Source organism: Suricata suricatta, chromosome 17 (assembly GCF_006229205.1).
Source record: "Suricata suricatta isolate VVHF042 chromosome 17, meerkat_22Aug2017_6uvM2_HiC, whole genome shotgun sequence".
Classification (NCBI taxonomy): Eukaryota; Metazoa; Chordata; class Mammalia; order Carnivora; family Herpestidae; genus Suricata; species Suricata suricatta.
This window is the reverse complement of record NC_043716.1, coordinates 15,538,937-15,558,504: the sequence shown is the minus strand read 5'-3', so window position 1 is coordinate 15,558,504 and position 19,568 is coordinate 15,538,937. Positions and strand designations below refer to the sequence as shown.

The 19,568-nt window shown below is 49.6% G+C and overlaps 1 protein-coding gene across 1 annotated transcript in view; it reads right to left on the bottom strand.

The window, feature by feature from the left end:
* SLC6A4 (solute carrier family 6 member 4) overlaps positions 1-19,568 on the bottom strand; it is a 42,974-nt gene that overhangs the window by 18,995 nt on the left and 4,411 nt on the right. Inside the window, exons 3-4 of the mRNA XM_029929179.1 lie at positions 2,823-3,268; positions 416-550 (exon numbers count right to left, since the gene is read on the bottom strand). Of these exons, the coding sequence (XP_029785039.1) occupies positions 416-550; positions 2,823-3,156 (469 nt within the window). The 5' untranslated portion in view covers positions 3,157-3,268. The remainder of the gene's footprint in view (positions 1-415; positions 551-2,822; positions 3,269-19,568) is intronic.

The following is a 19,568-nucleotide window of genomic DNA, read 5'->3' as shown; positions in this document are numbered from 1 at the left end:
TTTTTTAAAGTTTATTTATTTATTTTGAGAGAGAGAGGAAGTGTGAGCAGGCGAGGGGCAGAGAGAGGGTGAGAGAGAGAATCCCAAGCAGGCTCCACATGCAGAGCCCCATGAGGGATTTGAACTCACAAAGCATGAAATCACGACCTAAGCCGGAACCAAGAGTCGGACACATAACTGACTGAGGCACCCAGGCGATTTCCCCAGGTTTACTTTTAATTGCCATTTATTGTTTCCCTTTAACAATCTCATACCACCACTTAGTCAAAAACATAATTCCTTAAGTAATCTCCCAGAGATACTTTAAGGCCTAATTGATTCTGGAAGAGGGTCCCTGGCTCCCATATGTGGATGGAAATCACCTCTGCCCTGTAGGACCCATTCACCCTCTGGCCCACCCAAGCCTTTCAGTTACCTTTGAAAATTGGGCAGATTTTCCTCCATATTGAAATGCATCCGTTTCGGTGGTACTGGCCCAGCGCGAGCTCCATGTAGAAGAGTGGGATACCCCCAAAAACAGCCATGATGGTGTAGGGTAGGAGGAATGCCCCTACGGCAGATGAAAGACAGTTTTACTCCCTGCTCACATCCGTCCCAGGACAGCCTGACTGACTGGGCACATGCTGAGATTCACGGGGCCACCTGAGGCTCGAGTGTCATGAAGCCACCGTGCCCCAAGGGACCTCACATGTGCCACCCTGCTCTTAGTGCTCTACCAGAGCTCCACGATGACACAGGGGTTTTAGGGAGTACATGAAGGAGGCAGAGAGTGCGTGGAAAGGAAGCTGGTCTTGGGACTAACACACCAGGCCTCAGAATTGGTCCCATTTCTAACCACCTGGAGGACCCTGAGTCACCTCTCCCCTCCGAACCTCTATTTTCCCTCCCTTATAAAATGACAGAGTTGAGGGGCACCTGGGTGGCTCAGTTGGTAAAGTGTCCGACTTCGGCTCAGGTCATGATCTCACAGTTGGTGAGTTCAAGCCCCGAGTCAGGCTTTGTGCTGACAGCCTGGAGCCTGCTTCAGATTGTCTCCCTCTCTCTCTGTCCCTCCCCCACTCACACTCTGTGTGTGTCTCTTTCTCTCTTAAAAATAAATAAAGTATTAAAAGCAATTTTTTTTAATGACAGGATTGTAGTGGGCTGAGGTTCCCCAACCCAACCACACAGGATAATCACCGGTGAGCTTAAGAACACACATCCACCAGTTCCCTGAAGCAGAAATTCCAGATACTGTGGTAAGACAAAACCTTTTCAGCTGTGCAAGTGATTCTGATGCAGCTGGTACACAGAGCAGAGTTTGAGACCCTTGGGACAGATGACCTGTGACAACCCATACAATAGCAGCAACAATCTGCAAGTCACCAAATCAGTATTTTTATTCATCTGTACCATCCTTGGCCCTAGACACTTGCTATCGATATTTAGCTGTTAGTCCATAATTCTGCTGAGCCAAATGCTCCATTCCAGGCCACCTTTGCAGATGTGGCTGATAAAGATAGTTTGTCACAGAATGGGGAAGCATGGGGCTGCCGTGTCACTGGAGATGTTGGCATGTCCCAGCTCTCGTGGCTGAGGCAGAATGTGGAAACACCAAGGTGGAGATTGCTCACCTGCAGCCTGAATTGCTCTGAACCCAGAAACCTGAAGTCCCACCTGACTTACAATCACACTGATTTAGCTCAAGCTAAATCTGGCTTGAGAATAAGAACCACGTTGTTATCTCAGGATGGCATCTGTCCAGCTTCGTGGTGGAGAATTGGTGTAGGAGAAACGTCACCAGTGACCCAGCCCCTTATATAAAGCTCAGGCTAAAGGTGAGCCCTCCCAGGTTGGAGATAAGGTGACTCCAACTTCCGCTTCTTCCAGGCAGGAGTGCTGGGTTTCCCCAGCCTCCCCTCCAACTGCCTTTGCAGCTGCAAAAACCAAGGTCCTTAAAAAAAATGCAGCAAATCCTGGCAACTCTGTCAGGCCATTGAGGAAATGAGGAAGGACACTAATGAATTCTCCCCCAAACCTCGTTTTAGCTGCCCTCCCAAGTCAGTGCCCAGAGCTTCTGTCAGAATAAATATTGACTGATTTGACCTTCATTTCTCGTCCTTTTTCCATTTTGATAGCAAGTCTGTTGTCAACACAGAGCCCCATACCTACCCACTCCCTCCCCTCTCCTCTCTGGGGTGCCTGTAACCATGCTCCAGCCAGCTACTGGTTTAGATAATCTACAAGTTAACTGCTCTGAAGGCAGAAGGAGGAATAAGAAGTAGCCTCTAGCCTCAAAAATGTAGCTCTCTTGTAGGAGACACAAGGCATATGCACGTGTGGTATGGGTTAGCATCGATGCCATGCTGTGGCTGGGTTCAGCTCTGGATCACGCTCAGATTCTAACTCCAGACTCGACCTGGGCTGACACCCTTCTCCGACCCAGAAGGGCCTGGGACCCTGGAGCCACTTCCCAATGTTTCCTTACATGGATGTAACCTCTCTGGACTTGCTGTGTGAGTGCAGCTCGGATAATGCAGGGATGAGAAGGGGGCTCTGCTACAAATGAAGCAGTAAGGTACGGATGCTGAAAATCTGATGAGGTTGGGTTTGGGAGAGCTTTTACGTAACTTCATAACCCCGAGAACCCCAGACATGCTGACTTAGCATTTTTGCTTCCTGGGGGATTTGTCTTTTGGACTCGCTTGAAAATCTTAGCAGTCACGCTCCCAGATGCCTCAGTGAAACAAGACAGAAAAGATATGATTTATGCTCTGGCCTCCCAAGAGGATGTACAGACCATCCCTGGGTCACAGCCTCTGCTCGTGGCCCATGATACTGACCCCCTCCATTCTGGTAACATATGTAGGGAAAGCGCCAGACGTTGCCCAGGTCCACAGCGTAGCCAATGACCGAGAGGAGGAAATCCACCTTCTTGCCCCAGGTCTCCCGTTCCCCTTGATGAGCCTCAGCCACTAGGGCGGTGGTGGCAGCTGGAACGGAGTGCTGAGTGTCATCTCCTGCCCCAGGGCTCGGGACTGCTGAGTACCCATTGGAGATTTGGCCAGACTCCACCTTATCCTCAACACCCTTCTGCAGAACTCCATTTTCCTGACAGTCTTCTTTATCCTTACAGGCTGACAGTTCCTTCTGGGAATTTAAGGGCATGGTATCCATCCTGCTGGCTAGGAGATGATGCCGACACCCATCTGCTGAGGACCCGCACCGAATCCTCAGTACTCAGATCTGCGGGTCTCCTCAGAGCTTTAAACCAATGGGATTGAGAGCTCTGTTGGAAAAGCACAGAGAGAACAAAATTATGCATTTTACTCATCTTTGGTATTAACTCAACAAACATCTTAAACCACATTAATTAATGGGGATTACAAATGCCTCTGTCAAGCGTGAAGCATTCTGTCTGCCGTGTGACAGTCAAAAAATCAACTACAGTTTTCAAGCTGCACGAGGTGTCAAATCACAGTCAAGTAATTTGAGAAGGAAAAACCAAAACAACCAACCAAACAAAAATAGACAGCAAGTCACCAAGGCCTTGCACAGGCTCTATTTAAGAACAAAGGGCTGACTTCACTCTGCGGGACTGGAAGTGCAGCCTGGGGTTCACCAGTAACTCAGAAGAATGTAAGAGGCCTTGCTTCGCCAAAGCTTCTCAGAGCACTCACCTCGTCCTGGAGGCCGCGCAGGGAAGAGAATAACAAAGAAAGAAGCAGGTTTTGCCTGCAAAGAGATAAGGACAACCCTCTCTGTCTCTTAAGCTGAACATGCCATATATTTTATATGAATTGTAAGTATGTCTTTGAAAGGAAAAGAGCAAAGGCGCGAGGTGAAAAGGCCACCCTGTGGGAGGCACCGCTAGCTCCTCAGCTCCGGGCTTGTTCACTCTTCCTGAGGCCCCACTCTTAGAGATTCCAGCTGCTTCTGGCTGTGACCAGTCTGTCAGCGCTCCGCTGTCCTGCATTCATGTTGTGCCCCTGCCAGTCTGACGGGCTCTGAGTGGCGCTGCTGCTCACTGATTCCGCCTGCCTCTCCTGAGGCCAATCCACCCATTACTCCATAGCAGTGGGTCAGTGGAGTCACTTCTCCCCTAGGCCAGAAGAGCCAGGGAGAGGAGCATGCAGGTTAGGGATGCCAGCATGACCAGTGTCTCTGTCCCCAAGTGCCTCAGTGGGGATGGCCAGCTCAGTGGGGAGGGCTGGCCGGGGACTCAGCACCACCAAATCCCTGCTGGGGACCAAGGTGCAGGGAAGTTGGCTCAGCAATCCAGATTGAGGCCTCACACGTCAAATATGGGGTAGAAATCTGAGCCCTTTTGGACTTTAAACCTATGACCTGTTATAAAGTAGTACGGAGCCAAGGCCTTCCAGTGAACTTCATTTCATCTGGGCCTGAACTTTTCAAGCTCTCGAAATGGTCTGAGACTTGAAACAGGTTTCTGCTTAGCTTGGATCACTTTCTGCCTTTCTAGATGCCTGGGGATGACTGGTATCACTATTCATAACTGCAAAGATCTGATATTCCCCCATCAGAGCCAATAGTTGGAGGATGGCTAGAAGTTGGTAATTAAAAAAATGGCACTGTGTGTCTCCTACTAGTTGGTGCTTTCAGGGACTAGAAGTTAACTATCCACACATGGAAACATGATGCTGAAAATGTAGTGAAAAATTAGAACACAAAGTAGTAGGTTCACGCTGATGTCTTACATAAATACTGGCGAGGATTAGAAATGAACACGAGGGGATGCATGTAATTAGTGTTTTGTGTTCAGTGGGTTCTTTTATCTGTAAAGTAGAAATTTTAAAGGGATTGATTGTTGCCAAAAAAATTACAGCAACAAGAGAAAAACTGGCTCTATGGATCTAGGGCGTGTGTGTGTGAGTGTGTGTGTGTGCATGTGTGTGCGCGTATGTGTGCATGTGTGTAAGGGGATGGGGTGGGTGTCTTGGATTCTCCCCTATCCAGCTGCTTGGTGCCCACCCCCTGACCCTACCCCGGGATCATGGATGCAAACACCACTCATAGAAGAACAAGAATTTCTGACAAACAGTGATCTAGATAAAACTCCATTCTGCTCCTCTTTACGCTGTTGTCCAGCCTCTTCCGGTCCACTCCCCTGTACTTTAAAAATTAAACACACATTCTCTCATTCACTGTAAGTATCCATGTACCAGTCTGAGAGATTTTTTTCCCCAAGGCACCTGTTTGGCTCAGTTGGTTAAGCCTCCGACTCTTGGTTTTGGCTCAGGTCATGATCTTACAGTTACTGGGATCAAGTCCCACTGATAGTGCAGAGCCTGCTTGAGATTCTCTCTCTCTCTTTCTCTCTGCCTTTCCTGCCTCTCTCTCTCTCAAAAATAAATAAACTTTTTAAAAAAGATAAAGTTCTTTTTTTTTTCAAGAGAAAGATAATGAAGTGTCAGTGTATTTATAAACACACAGCTAAATTAAACCTGAACCCTGCGGTCCCTGGCTGTGTTGTTTGAAAGTCTCTGGACTTCCCTTCGGCCTATATCAGTGACGTGTTCTCCACATTAAACACTGAAGAACTTTAAGATCAGACGACAGAGATAAAGAGCTTTACTACATGAAGTCTGATGGCATCCACCAGACAAAGCCCGTCACTGAGACTCCCCCTCCCCCCACCTCTCTTTCTCCACCTTCAAAATTTTACCCAAATTTTCTGCTGGAACTTCTTCCTAACTGTAATATGCAATGCTCCTCTTGTTTCAACTGCCGCTCAGGGCACCTGGCTGGCTCAGTCGGTGGAGTGTGTGACTCTTGATCTTGGAGTCATGAGTTCGAACCCTCCTGTTGGGTATAGAGATTACGTAAAACAAAATAAAACAATGCATGTCCACCATAGCCTATGGGAGGGAAATGTCTCCAAAGAATACAGTGGCAAGGGGAATAACATTTTGCCATCCTAGTGACTCTGTCGCCTTCCTGATGGGGCAGTCAAGTGATTTGTTCTAGATTTCATGTTCTTGCTGCCTTGGGCCATTCTGCAGGGGAGCTGGAAGATGTGTGTGCGTGTATGTGTTGCTGAACTTTTCTGGACAATGTAGGTTCTTCAGTATCTTCCCCTAAGGCAACTGATCTTGGTTTCTCGGCATCTGTCATGAGCGGCTTCTAGACAAATAACAAACTCTCCTCTATTTTTGTTCTGAGCATTACAAAGATCTTGTTTCCTGAAATATCCCCCAGCACTATTTTTTTAATTGCATCAACAGGCTGAAATGGTCCAAGTCGTAAGAAAACCCGATAAAAGCGGTCCTCCGCTGACTCGTGACTTCAGGTGGTCTTTCTGTCCACCCAGCTCTGGTGTTCTAGGGTTCTTCTGCTGTGCTTGCACCCCTGAGCACTATGTGCAAACATAAGTTACAGCCACCCAAAGCCACCAGATAGTGGGAGATGCACCTCCCCTTTTCTCCAACTCCTTCCTCTGCCTCTCCCAATTGGAAGGAATTCCTCCCAGTTACTCACCCAGTTGGCCAGGAGAAGGCAGCCTGGCCTGGATCCCCTTCTGCCCGTAGGACGCTGGTTGCCCGTGGGTCCTGCTCTCCCTTCCTACTTTTCTGATTTGACAGAGCATTGGCCACCCTTTTCTACTGAGATCTGCAGATAACAGTTGAGAACAAGCTGCCCCGGGAATATAGAAGTTAAGTTAAGAATATTGGCTTCTAAGAATGTTCCCTTAAAAGCATTCTTTTTAAAAGATATTTTTATCCTGCTGGGTAGAAATTGCAAACGAGGTCAATAAGACAGCTGTGACCTCTGCTCAGTAGCCTTTGAGTTTCTCTGTGGCCAGAAAAAGTCCCAGAAGCCCTTCCTCTGCACCTCGAACGTGTGCCCTTGTGCCAGGCTGAGGAGATGACAGGCTGTGGGCGGTGCCACATAACTCAGTCCTCAGTGGGATGACAACCTCGCATGGAGGACTCTCATCCCCACGTCTCCGACACACAGCCAGCGCAGTGGTGCCATTAATGAGCTGACGGTCAACTTTCTGTTCACACTCCTGCCTCCTCCCAGCCTACAGGGTGGGCTAATTCACTCCTCCTCCCCCACTCTACCCCAGTAAAAGGGATTGTTTCTATTTAAACTTCTTCTGATCAAATCTCTATTCCTCCTTCCACAAACTCTGTCTCTGTAGCCAGCGGAACCAGTATGTGAACAAGCGTGTAGTTATGGTGATTAGTGATGAAACCACCCAGCCCTTTGGAAATGCCCATGACCCTACTTGTCTGTTTGACATCCATCAGCACATTCTAAGCAGAAATACTATAGAAATGTACTTTGACTTCACTTGTTGAGATCAAAGTGAGTTCGTCTCTCAGGACTCCCAGTTTTCATTTTCAAAAACAAAACAAAGCGCAGCATGAATTATGGGTTTACCAGTGAGATAAGATTAATTATAGGCTATACAGCCAAGTGGCAATTTGCATTCTCTATTCAGAGAGAGAGTCTGAATTTCCCAAGACACCTCCCAAGGGCGACAGGACAGCTCTGGTGTCTATACCATGAGCACGGAGCCTGGCCCCCTGCCACACAGCAACACTAACTCTGCAAAGACGCACCTTGTGCCTCGGACATGCTACGCTCTTGGAGGCAAGGCGGCCACAGTCCTGCCTTCATGGAGCTCCCGGCACAAGGCCAAAGTCTGACTGTGGGAGAAATAGTACTTCTGTCTAGGGAGGGAGAGGCAGGCGCTGCTTCACTGTTCTGCTGTGTGCCCTTCTGTGCTCGGATGTTTCTGCCGCCCAGATGCAGCATGTAGAGACGCCTCACACTGCCAGCCTCGAGGTGCCCTCAGACTTTCAAAGCCCTCCTTTTGTTCCTTTGTGCAGCTTCTGTCCCAGACCCCCAGAGTGTAGTCGGTTCTGGCTCACGGTCCCCACGGTGGAAGCCTGTGATTCGTGTTTGTATCTGTAGGGACTCCTGGCTCACCCTTCAAACAAAATAGACTTCACGATGTGAATGGAGAGAGCAGGGGAAAACCCACTTGTCTCTGGACAGAGGGAGTAAAAATGAACTCTGCTATCCCAACCAAAGAATTCCTTATGTGAGACAGTGGGACAGTTTACTTTATTGGAGGGGACTTAAACAGTCTAAAACCAAGGCGCCTGGGTGGCTCAGGTGGTTAAGCCTCTGACTTTGGTTCAGGTCATGATCTCACAGTTCGTGGGTTCGAGCCCCACATCGGGCTCTGTGCTGACAACTAAGAGCCTGGAGTCTGCTTCAGATTCTGTGTCTCCCTCTCTCTCTGCCCCTCTCCCACTGGCGCTCTGTCTCTATCTTTCAAAAATAAATAAACATTTAATAATTAGTCTAAAATCCTTAGGGCCATTTGGGTCAGTTACCATGAGAAAGGACAAGGGTCTCTGTCCAGAACTTTCCCTGCCTGGAACAGAGTAGCTTTGAACTTCTCTTAAATAAAAAGAAATGGATTTGGCATAAGTAGGCATAAATAGCCCTCCTTTGAACGTGAGTGGCTGAGCCTAGACTAATTGCCGTCATGAGGCATCACGTAACATTTCTGTGTCCACACCTCATGGCTCTCCTGTCCACACATCTGCAGTGGAATCCAGATCTACCACTTACTGGCAATGTGACTTTGAGCAGGTCACTTAACCTCTCTGAGCTTTCATTCTCTTATGTGTGAAAGCAGGCTACTAAAATTCCCACTTCCTAAAGGCTGTTGTGGGAAATGAGGTATGACCAATGCTTACCTCAGTGTCCAGTGCATGAAAAGCGGCAATAAATGAGGGTGAACTGATGGTCGCAATGCCACCACATATATGCCACCTGTTCTACTTTTCGGCTTCACACCCCAGCCAGAGGAGCTGAGGCCCAAAGGCTAAGTGATTCCTAGCCCATGGCACCCTGGAAGGAAGGGTTTCCACCTCCTTCCACAGGCCCTCTGCAGTTTGTGCTGCTCCTCTCCCTGGGGTCTCTGGGAACCTAGCAAACCTTCCTTGGGTGCTGCCCCAGAAATTATAATTCAAGAGATCCATGTGGGTCCTGCATGCTTTACAAGCACCCAGGTTGTCAGCGGCAGGTGGGCCACCGAGCATGCCCAGTGCATCCTTACCCCCGCACCCTTGCTCCCCGCAATTATCCTGCGTCCTTCGAGGCCCAGCTTAGGTTTCTATCCACACCTCCCACGCAGTTTCGCTCACCACCTCAGCCCAAGATGGTCTCTCTCTACTCTGCACAATTACTAATGTGTCGTTCGTCGCTGGTTATTATGCATCATTAGTTATCCTTTTATGTCTATCTGCTCTGCATGCTCTGGAAGCAGGGGCCGTGGCTTCTACAGCTCTGCGCTCAAATACTCGGGGACTGGGACGCCTGCGCGCAGCTTCCAGCGAGGAGGAGCTATTTCGGGGCGCCCGCCCTTGGGAGCCAAAGCAGCCACGGGGGCAGTTTAGAGCCTCAGGTGGGGCACTCCTCTTTCTCCCCCGCTTCCCCGGGGGCCCATTCTCAGGGGCCTCACCCTTCCTCACCCATCAGGAAGATCTGCTGTGCATCTCGGGGGCGGAGGGAGGACTATCACAACAATCGTTTTAATAGACTATGGACTAGAAAAGAGTGACATGTCTGGGATTAAAGAAGAGCCTGGGTTGTGCTTTTAGACTTTGAAACAAGTACCAGCAGGCACACCTGTCAACGGTCTGTGTTCCATTCACTTGTGTGTTGCTTGTTTAGAACTTGCAATATATTTTCTACCTACAGAAATGAGTCTTGTAAATGGTGGTGAGCCTCCTGAACTAGCTTACAACATCCTAGTTTAACTATGAAATACTGAAACATCTAAAATGTAAGCTGAGGAACACAGCACTGTCAAGTCTTATCTGCAGAAGGGGGGCAAGGGGACAGGGAAAGGGATTACGAGTTACCTGTCATCTGTCACCTATTTTTTTTTAATTTACTTAAAACAATTTTTTAATGTTTATTTATTTTTGAGAGAGAGAGAATGTGTGTGTGTGTGTGAGAGAGAGAGAGAGAGAGACAGGGCATGAGCAGGGTAGGGGCAGAGAGAGGGAGACACAGAATCTGAAGCAAGCTCCAGGCTCTGAGCTGTCAGCACAGAGCCTGATGTGGGGCTCACCCCACAAACCTCAAGATCATGACCTGAGCTGAAGTCAGATGCTTAACCGACTGAGGTACCTAGGGGCCTCAATGTTTTTCTTTTAATTTTTAGAGAGAGGGGCGCCTGGGTGGCTCAGTCAGTTAATCATCCGGCTTCGGCTCAGGTCATGATCTCATGATTTGTGGGTTTGAGTCGTGCATCGGGCTCTGTGCTGACAGCTCAGAGCCTGAAGCCTGTCTTCAGATTCTGTGTCTCCCTCTCTCTCTGACCCTCCCTTGCTCATGCTGTCTCTCTCTCTCTCTCTAAAAAATAAATAAAAACAGTAAAAAATGTTTTTTTAATTTTTAGAGAGAGCGAGCCATGGAAAGGGATGAGGGAAAGGGAGAGAGTCCCAAGCAGGCTCCACACTCACTGCAGAGCCTGACACGGGGCTCGATTCCCTGGGATCACGACCTGAGCCAAAATCAAAACCGATGCTCAATCGACTGAGCCACCCAGGCACCCCTATCATCTATCTTTCTTAACCTTCTTTCTAATTCTTGAGAAACACTAACTGTAAGTACAGGACAAGGACGCAGAGAGACTCCAGGGCAGATTCTGTGAAGGTGTCTTTCAGGCTCCTTTATAAGAGCTGTAGAATGTGATGACACAAATTAGTTATTACAGTTAACTTCACAACTTACAACTTCTTGTGGAAAACAAAACTGCTGCCATTGTGTGGCAATGTGGCCGAGGCTGGGAAAGGATTTGGGAAACTCACACAGGTGATGTGCTCCATCAAGCGGGATTAGGAGTGGTGCTGACACCTTTCTTGTTGTCACAAGGCGATTTATGCAATAAATAGAAATCAAGATAAAAAAGACATTTCCAAACACAGATGTTTTCTTCCTTAATATGCAGTCTTGCACTAAAACTACTTTTATATAAAACAGACGTGATGAGACCCACAAAGGGAGCCAAGAGAGGGAGAGAGAGGACACTGGCTCCAGGGAGGGGGTGTTATGAAAGGAGGGATTTAGCTGTGGCAGCTGAGCGAAGCAGAGAGGGAAGGCGGGATCTGAAGTGAAGTACAGGGTGAGTGATGGAGGCCAGAGGGAAGGCGGAGCTGGGCCCATTTCTCTGGGTGGGGCAGGGAGCAGTCGGGGGGGGGGCACACAGGGGAGAGAGATGGGGTCAAGCAGCAGAACGGAAGGGGCCATAGAGGGCACAAGGTGTTTGTGACTTAGGTAATGTTGCTTGAAGGGGCCTTTACTCTTAGGTTAAGAAGTTCTGAAATGCACTTTACAATGTGTCACACACAGTTTGGAAACATTCACGAAAACCCGTTCAGCATTAACACAGCACCGAGCTGGTCCTCAGATGCACTGAGATGAGGGCAAGAGGTAGTTTCCAAACCCTAGGGGTTTGTGGTCTCAAGAGGTAAACCTCTACGCTACTACTGAGATAGTGTGGGGGGGGGGAGTTAAATATGGGCTGTGTAATCTACAACGACATCTAAGGAGCTAGACTGTATTTGATAAGCAATATGATTTCACTCCTATGTGGAATTGAAGAAACACAGCAGATGAACATATGGGAAGGAGGGAAGAGAAGAGAGGGAAGCAAAACAGAAGAGACTCTTAAATACAGAGAATAAACTGAGGGTGGATGGGGGGTGTGTGGGGGGGGATGGGCTAAATGGGCAAAGGGCATTAAGGAGGGCACTTGGAAGGAACACCGGGTATTGTGTGTAAGTGATGAATCACTAAATCCTACACCTAAAACCAATATTACCCTATATGTTAACTACCTAGAATTTAAGTAAAAACTTGAAAAAAAAACAAAGGAAAAAAAAGAAACTATCTGAAATTAAAAATAAAATAAACAAAGGCTATATATCTGATAAAAAATATTTTATCAATGTTGTTTCCCAAATGTGATAATAACGGGGCTCTGCTTATGTAGGAGAATGTCCTTGTCCTTCACAGACAAGAGAGGAAATCTCTGCAAATTCTCAGAGGTTCAAAAAAAAAGTATATAATCTATAGATTGCATAATTATTACATGCATTATATCACATATTACAGAAAGTGTATAAAACTATATTTCACATGCAAAAATTAGAGAGCTTACATGTACGAGTGTGACAATATGTTAATAAGTGGTGACTCTGGGTGAAGGTTCACTGGACCATTTCCCTGACTTTTCAGTTGGACTTTTTCAAAATAAAAAGTTGGGGAGGGATAGTAATTCTAGTCCTCTCGGAGGGTTGGGGAACCTCCTCCAGTCAGTCAAACCTCCCTGCGGGCGGAGGGGCTGGGCACCCAGAATAGCTTATCTCCTCTCTCCCTTCCCTTTCCTCCGGACCAGCTCCTTTCCTCTGAAGCAAGGAAAAGAGCCAGCTAACTTGATTAGTGTTTAAAAACAACACACCCGGGAGAGAAGGAAAGAACAGAGGAGACCCCAGGTCCAGGCCTGGCTGTGTCTTCACAGCCCTGGATGGGCTTGAATAAGCCACAGGGGACCTGGTGCCCCTCCAGCTCTGCCCCTCCCTAAATTCGAGGGAGTCCCTTATTAGAGGAAAAAAGTCTGTTCAGTTTATTTTCATTCAGCAGCTCAGTAGTAATGGAAATAAAATGTTCTTTTTCTTTGAATATAGGCCCGGAAAAATCACACAAAACCGCAAGAAGGCCAAGGCCCACTGACTTGCTCCCTCTGATCCAGTCCACCTAGCAGCCCCAGCTCTGGATTCCCCCGAAGCACACATCTGGCTCTCCCAGATCTGCCACTTGGCCTTGTCACAACCTCTCCCCAGTCCCCACCTCACCTCTTCTCTCCCTACCTCAAATAAAGACATAAAGAACTGGACCTCAAGATCTGGGAGACCTTCCCCACGCCATGGATCATCTGTCAGTGCCTGCTGGCCTTGGGACATTGCCTCCCAGCTGGCCTTGGGACATTGCCTCCATGTCTCCATATTGCTGGGGTTCATCTCTGCTCTGCGGTGCGGGGGCTCTGGGCTTAATGAAAGGAAAACCATGCCTTTGGCTTAGGGACACCTAGCTGGCTCAGTCGGTGGGTGTGTGACTCTAGATCTTTGGGTTTTGAGTTCCAGCCCCATGCTGGGTGTAGAGATTATTTAAACATACACTCTGAGGGGCACCTGGGCGGCTCAGTCGGTTGAGCATCCGACTTTAGCTCAGGTCATGATCTCATGGTTAGTGAGTTCGAGCCCCACATCAGGCTTGCTGCTACCGCCAGCCTGTCAGCCCAGAGCCAGCTTCAGATCCTCTGTCCCCCTCTCTCTGCTCCTCCTCCACTTGTGCTCTCTCGAAAATAAACATTTAAAAAAAAAAATCTTAAAGATAAAATCAAATAAATTAATTAAAAATAAAAAAGCCTATGGCTTAAATACCCACTAACAAGTACCCTTGGCCCAACGTTGGGGTGGCAGCAAGGAAGCCACTGCGGGTTCTGGGGGGACCAAAAGGAAGGAGAAAATAAGTCAGACTGTCCCACGCTGGCCTTCTCTCCACTCATTCTGTCACCATGTAGACACAGGGCTGGGGAAACACTCGCTTGCTTTCAAAACATGTTATTGACATCGGTAAGTGAGCATTCATCCTCCCACTCACCCACAGCCACCTGAGGTCAGGGTCAAGGGAATGTCCCTGCACAGAGACGCTCCTCAGAGATGGTTTCTGCAAGTGGCCCAAGTCAGTACCATGAGCTCTGCCTAGAAATAGGGGAGTCAGCCTGTTGTGTCCGCCCCAGAAAAGCAGTTCACCCCCTGCGTGGGTTTCTTCTCCAGGCTGTTTTCATCTATTTTCCAGCTGGGTCCAGCCTAAGATGACAGTTTTGTTTCCTTAGTGTGCTCTTCAAGGTTCAGCCCAGAATCGGATTCCCCATAGGAGCTGGGTGAGTCAGACTCACTTGCCCCAGGAATGGAGGTGAGGGGTGATTTATCACATCTTTGACTCCACACCCAAGCCTGTTACTGTTAGAAGGGACACCGCAAACCTCAGAGGCGTATAGCCGATTGTTCGCAGCTTCGTGACTGGAAAGAAATTTGGCACAACCCAAATCTGTACTGCCCAGAGGCTGTCTCCACTGCACTGTGCCCCGGGCGTATTGCAAAAGGGAGGTAGGGAGCTGGGAAACTGTTGCTTGTTTTTGGTCGAGGTCTGGGACTTGGCTTGTGCACAGCAGCGTGTGCCTTAGAGTGAAACCTGGGGCACCCCCAGTGGGCTCCGGCTTGATGGCAGTGTCTGGGTAGAGTCCCAGCACTCGGGGCATTTTGCACTATCATTTCAAGTCATGTTTTCTTAAAGCAGGGAGATTAGGGTCACAGTCACAGAACGGGTTGGAGGGGCTTGGACCTCATGTTAGGCAGGGCCTCCCTCCAGCCCCTCACTTAGAGCTGAGGACCGTGACACCCAGAAGGGCTGATCTTCGACCGGAAGCAGTAAGGTCTGAGGCACCTCCTTGGACAGAAAAATGACTGCATAATTTTACCTTCAGCCACACAGGTATCATGACCATATCCTGTTGATTCATTAAAACCAAATGAAAATTAAATATCTTCAGGCAGCCCTGCATTTGTTCTCTCAAATAAAACCATTTGGTAACTATGAAGGAGAAGAACCAGTCACTTAGTGGAGTAATTTCTGGAATGACCCATATTTCTCTTTGGAAGGGGACATCAGGGATGTGTCTGCAAGCCTGCTGTTAGAGACCTTCACCTCCGGCCAAGCACCCCCATTGCGTGGCCTCATTGCCCATTTGTGAACTCTTTGACATGCCTCTCCGAGTTTCATCAAAATGCTCAGACAACTCTAAAAATCCCCCAAAGAGGAATTTCTGAGGTTTTGCTGACTCCATTAAAACTGCAACATTATTCTGTCTTCATCCTCACCCACTTCGCCCACCCTCAGTGTATGCTTCTTAAGCAAGAGGCTGAAAGAAACAGGTTTGAGTATCTGCTGCTGTTACATTCCTAAAATGTCCCACAAGGATCACCAGAGTGCTGAGGGGACTTTTGATTAATTGTGAAGCAGTCTCAATCTGCTTTTATTCAGCTTCTGTGAAAAAAAAAAAAAACCTATGTGCAAAAAAGCTTGCTTAATTTGCACAAGCCGCATAAGAACCAGACTCTCATAGGTGCCAGAAGCAGCCACCCCCTCCCGGGTCTGTGGTAGGAAAACCACCTTGGGCACCAATGGTCCCACAAAAGCAAAAAACGGGACAGAGTCAAAGCTGTGTTTCCCTCCACTCCCAAAAACCCAAACACTAATGCTGCCTTAGTGCCCCTCTGTTTCATTAAACATAAATCTCAGTGTTGCTCTCTTAGGTAGACATTTTTCCTACGTAACTGAAGGCAAAACACATTAAATATTTGATCTAGTCTTACCATGATGAGAGCTAGCAGGCTCATAAATAATCCATTGACCTGGTTCATTTTTCTGGGCAAAACTGATCACAAAAACACATACACACACGCAGCTGTAATGTCTGACTCTTAGAAATGCCACAGCTCTCAAGTTCTTCAGAACCCCAGCGGAAAAAAGAAATTCTTTACGCAAAAGACCCAGTGTAAATAAAAAGGAAACTGTTCCTAGGGGTTCTGGAGCTCCAGAGAGTGTTTTCCAACACTTAGTTAAATGTACACATTTTTTAAAAAGCCATTGATGGTTACACCCTTCAACCACCTAAAACAGCTCCTTGGCTTTTGAGTTCTCCATAAATTCTGAATGGCCTGTGAGATGTCTGAGCGTGCGTCAGCTCTGCCAGTTAAACAACCCAAGCGCTCGGAGACTCATCCCACTTAAGAGTCATTCAGAGATTTCTCTAGATGTTTGGGGGCATTTCTGTCAACCAGAAGTCTCCCTGCAGAAATGCCTTTGCACAAAGCCACCTGCACGCCATGGCAGCAACTAAGAAGCCGTGGGTTCAAACTAAAGCAACTTTTCCCAACGCGCAGGACAGCACTTAGCTTAAGACGCTCTTTACAGGGTCTTGCTCTGGTGCTCAGGACATCAAAAAAGCGCCTCTGCGTGAGGTAGACAAAGGAGCCCTCCAGGTCCCCTCGTCCGCTCGGCGCTCGCCTTGTCCCCAGGGCGCCGGCTGTCCCCACCGACCCTCCCGGCGCGGCGCGCACTCACCCTCGCCCTCGCCCGGGGAGGCGCCGCGGGCTGGCGCGCGGGCAGGAGCGCGGATTCGCGGCGAAGGCAGGCGACCCACCTGCCGAGAGTCCGTGGGGAGGCTGGTCCGCGGCTCTCCGAGGCGGGACGACCCTCGCGCCCTCGAGGCACTGGGAGCGGCGCTGCCTGTGCCGGCGCCGGCGCCCCAGCGGCCGTATTTGTACTCTCGTTCCCTCACATGGTCTGATCTCTAGATACCCGCCGCCAAAGAGCTCTTTAAGAATTTTTGCGTCACTTGGAGCCGCGGAAACTTTACGGGTGTCCGCGGCTGCGGCTCAGCCTTCCCCCAGGGGTAGGGGTTGCCGCCCGGGCGCTCGCCGGGGGTGGGGGGCTGCGCCGTGCGGGTAGGGGCAGCAGGGGGCGGGGCGCCGGGGGACGTGAGGAGGACCCGCTTCCTAGGAGGGAAGGCGCTCTAGAAAGCGGGAAACCTCAGGGCGGTGGTTGGGGGCCGGGGGGACCCTGGCAGAAGGCAGAGCTGGCTCTAACCTTTCGGGGGAAGGGACTGCTCTACAAGCGACAGGTGTATTTCCTCCTCCACCACATTCTCCCCAAACTGGGTTTAGGTTTCTACTCAAAGTCAGTTCTTCAGAGAGATCTTTCCAGACCACTGACACCTCCCCATCACCTCCATCCCGAATCCTGCTCTATTTTTCTTTCCTACCACTCGGCACCTGGCATTCCTGAGTTTATCTGGCTCCACCGTGGGACGTGCGCTTGGCCAGAGGGCCCTTGTCTCATTTCTGGCCATCTCCAAGGCTCCCAGCAGTGCCCAGCCTCGTGGCTCACAGTAAATACTGGCAGACAGAATGAATGAAGAAGTCTAATCTTGCTCACCAGCCACACGTGAAAGCTGAATTAGAACAGATAGTATGGCTGGTGATCTGCAGACGCGGATATGCCTGTTAGTGTAGCTGGGTGCAATAAATTCCTACAATATTGTAATTATCTCAAGAGGTTCAACAGGAGCTCATTGTTTTGAATCATGTAAACATATTGCTTTGATAACTTTTTTTTTTAAGTTTAGAAACGAATTTCAGGGGCGCCTGGTTTGCTCAGTGAGTTAAGCCTCCAACTTCAGCTCTGGTCATGACCTCACTTTGTGGGTTCAAGCCCCACATCCGGCTCTATGCTGACAGCTCAGAGCCTGGAGCCTGCTTCGGATTCTGCGCCTCCCTCTCTCTCTGCCCCCATTCCCCCCCTCCCACTCTGTCTGTCTGTCTCTCTCTCAAAAATAAAACATTATAACATTATTTAAAAAATGAATTTCATATTATTGGTTGTATTGTCTTTTCAGCAAAATTATGTTTTACATTTGAAAAGAATAGATGGAGTGTCCTTGAGTCAGAGATGAGAGGGGCCCGGAATGCACCTCCCTCCTCCCAAAGGGGGCCAGGGATGGGGCAGACTAGAAGGAAGAAGGGAATTACAAGCTTGCAGCCCCTACCTGCACAGAGGGACTGAACCCACAAAGCAGAGCGCGCACTGAGCTGAGGGGAGCCGGTGTCGTCGGGGCGCTGGCCGGCTCCCCAACCTGGGAGGAATCAATGTGAGGCTTTGGTGCCACCTAGAGGTCAGTGTGGCGATTGCAAGGGGCTGGGGCTGCTCTGTTGAGCCATCCGGCATCCAGGACGGCAGAGCCAGGCTGGGGATTCCAGGGCAAGCTTGGAATTCCGTCTCAGGCCAAATCCCCAGGAGGCAGGGGCCCACATGGGCGCCTCCCCCTTTCAGATGAACAAGTTGCTTCACCCCAGCCTCCACTTGCCTTCTTAGACTCATGTGTAAGCACAGTATGAACAAGGGGGTAGATACAAGTAGGGCGCCAGTCTGAGGATGGGGCCTGGCAGAGCCAAGGAAGGAGGAGATCAGAGCAGGACCACAGGCTGTGGGAAGCAGTGGGGGTGACTTCAGCCCTTGGCTAAGGCTCTACTCGCTCTTTCCTCCATCTTGGTTCCAACGTGGCTTTTTTCATATCACTCCACAGTCTCACGAGTCTGTTGACCCCACCACTCCTCGCCTTCTTTCTAGATCCTAATACCCATTTCTGCCCAGCCACCCAAGCCTCTCTTGGTACTGCCTACTTTGGTGCTATGCTGGTTTAGAGAGTGGATCTCCCATGAGCCTGGGTTAAATCTCAGCTCTGAACCTCTACTGTCTGTGTGGGTTTGTTCCCACACAGGGTAAGTTCTTTTACCTCAGCCTTCCGACCTTTGAGTCCCCGGTCTGTAAAATAGGGATTCTGTGATTGGTGGGCACAGCCCAGCTGGGGTGTGTGCAGGGGGCAGTTACGTGGCCCTCCCACTGTGCACCTCTCCTCCCCAGGGAGACTTCCCCCATCTCCTCTCCAGCCTTGGACCATCCAGACCAGTCTCCTCTTGTTCCCTGCCTATGGGCACTACCAGAAAAAGATATACAGACTGGACCCTTTCCTCGTTCCTTAACTGCCTCCCTGGAAGAGTCCACACAAAATTGTCCCAGATGGTCCTTCCTTCTTTCTCCAAATATATGTTTTCTCTTCCTCTTGTCCCTGTAGGTGCTAACAATGAGACACCACTTAGCCTCAGCTGCCCCACATTCACCTTAATGAATTGGAATCCAGTCCCTCTCTCATCCTTAATGTGAACCCTTCCCGGCCCTGCTTCTCACCCTCCCTGCCACAACTGTCCAGTCATCTCCAGAAGCTGACTCTCTCCCCTGTGAAGATCCCCAGTTCTGGCACCCTGTTCCCACAACCTGTGGAGCTGCACTCCACTGCCCATCTTCCCTCCATGTCAGGGCGAGCGGAAAGATGTCATAGTCTATTGCCAACCCAGGGCAGCCCTGTAGCCTTCCCCATCGTCTGTCTCCATCACACAGCATCTTCCTGATCTGGGCACCTCCGTGCCAGGCAGAGGAAGACATGAGCTGTGCCCTTCAGAGTCAGGCAGAAGGTCTGTGCTGAACATGGGAGGCAGCGGGGAGCCTGGAGCAGGAGAGGCATGAGAAAAGCCGTGTTCAGGGAAGGATCCATGGCTCGTCCAACCTGGGCTAGAGGCCCAGCAGGGCGGCGGGGGCAGTGGGGGCAGATGCGTTCCGAGCAAGTAAGGAATGAGGCTGGGAGGCACCAGTGCAGACAGGAAAGAGGTGGAAGTCAGGAACCAGGAAACCCTGTGAAACCCAGAGACTGGTTGGCCTGTCACGGAAGCGATGGGGCCGTCAAAGATGCCGTGAACCTGGGTGACTGGGCAAGGAGCCTGCCAGGCCATTGTGGTTCCGCAAGAATTTCTCTTAGTTCAGCTAGCACTAGCTTAGAGATAGCGGTGCCTCAG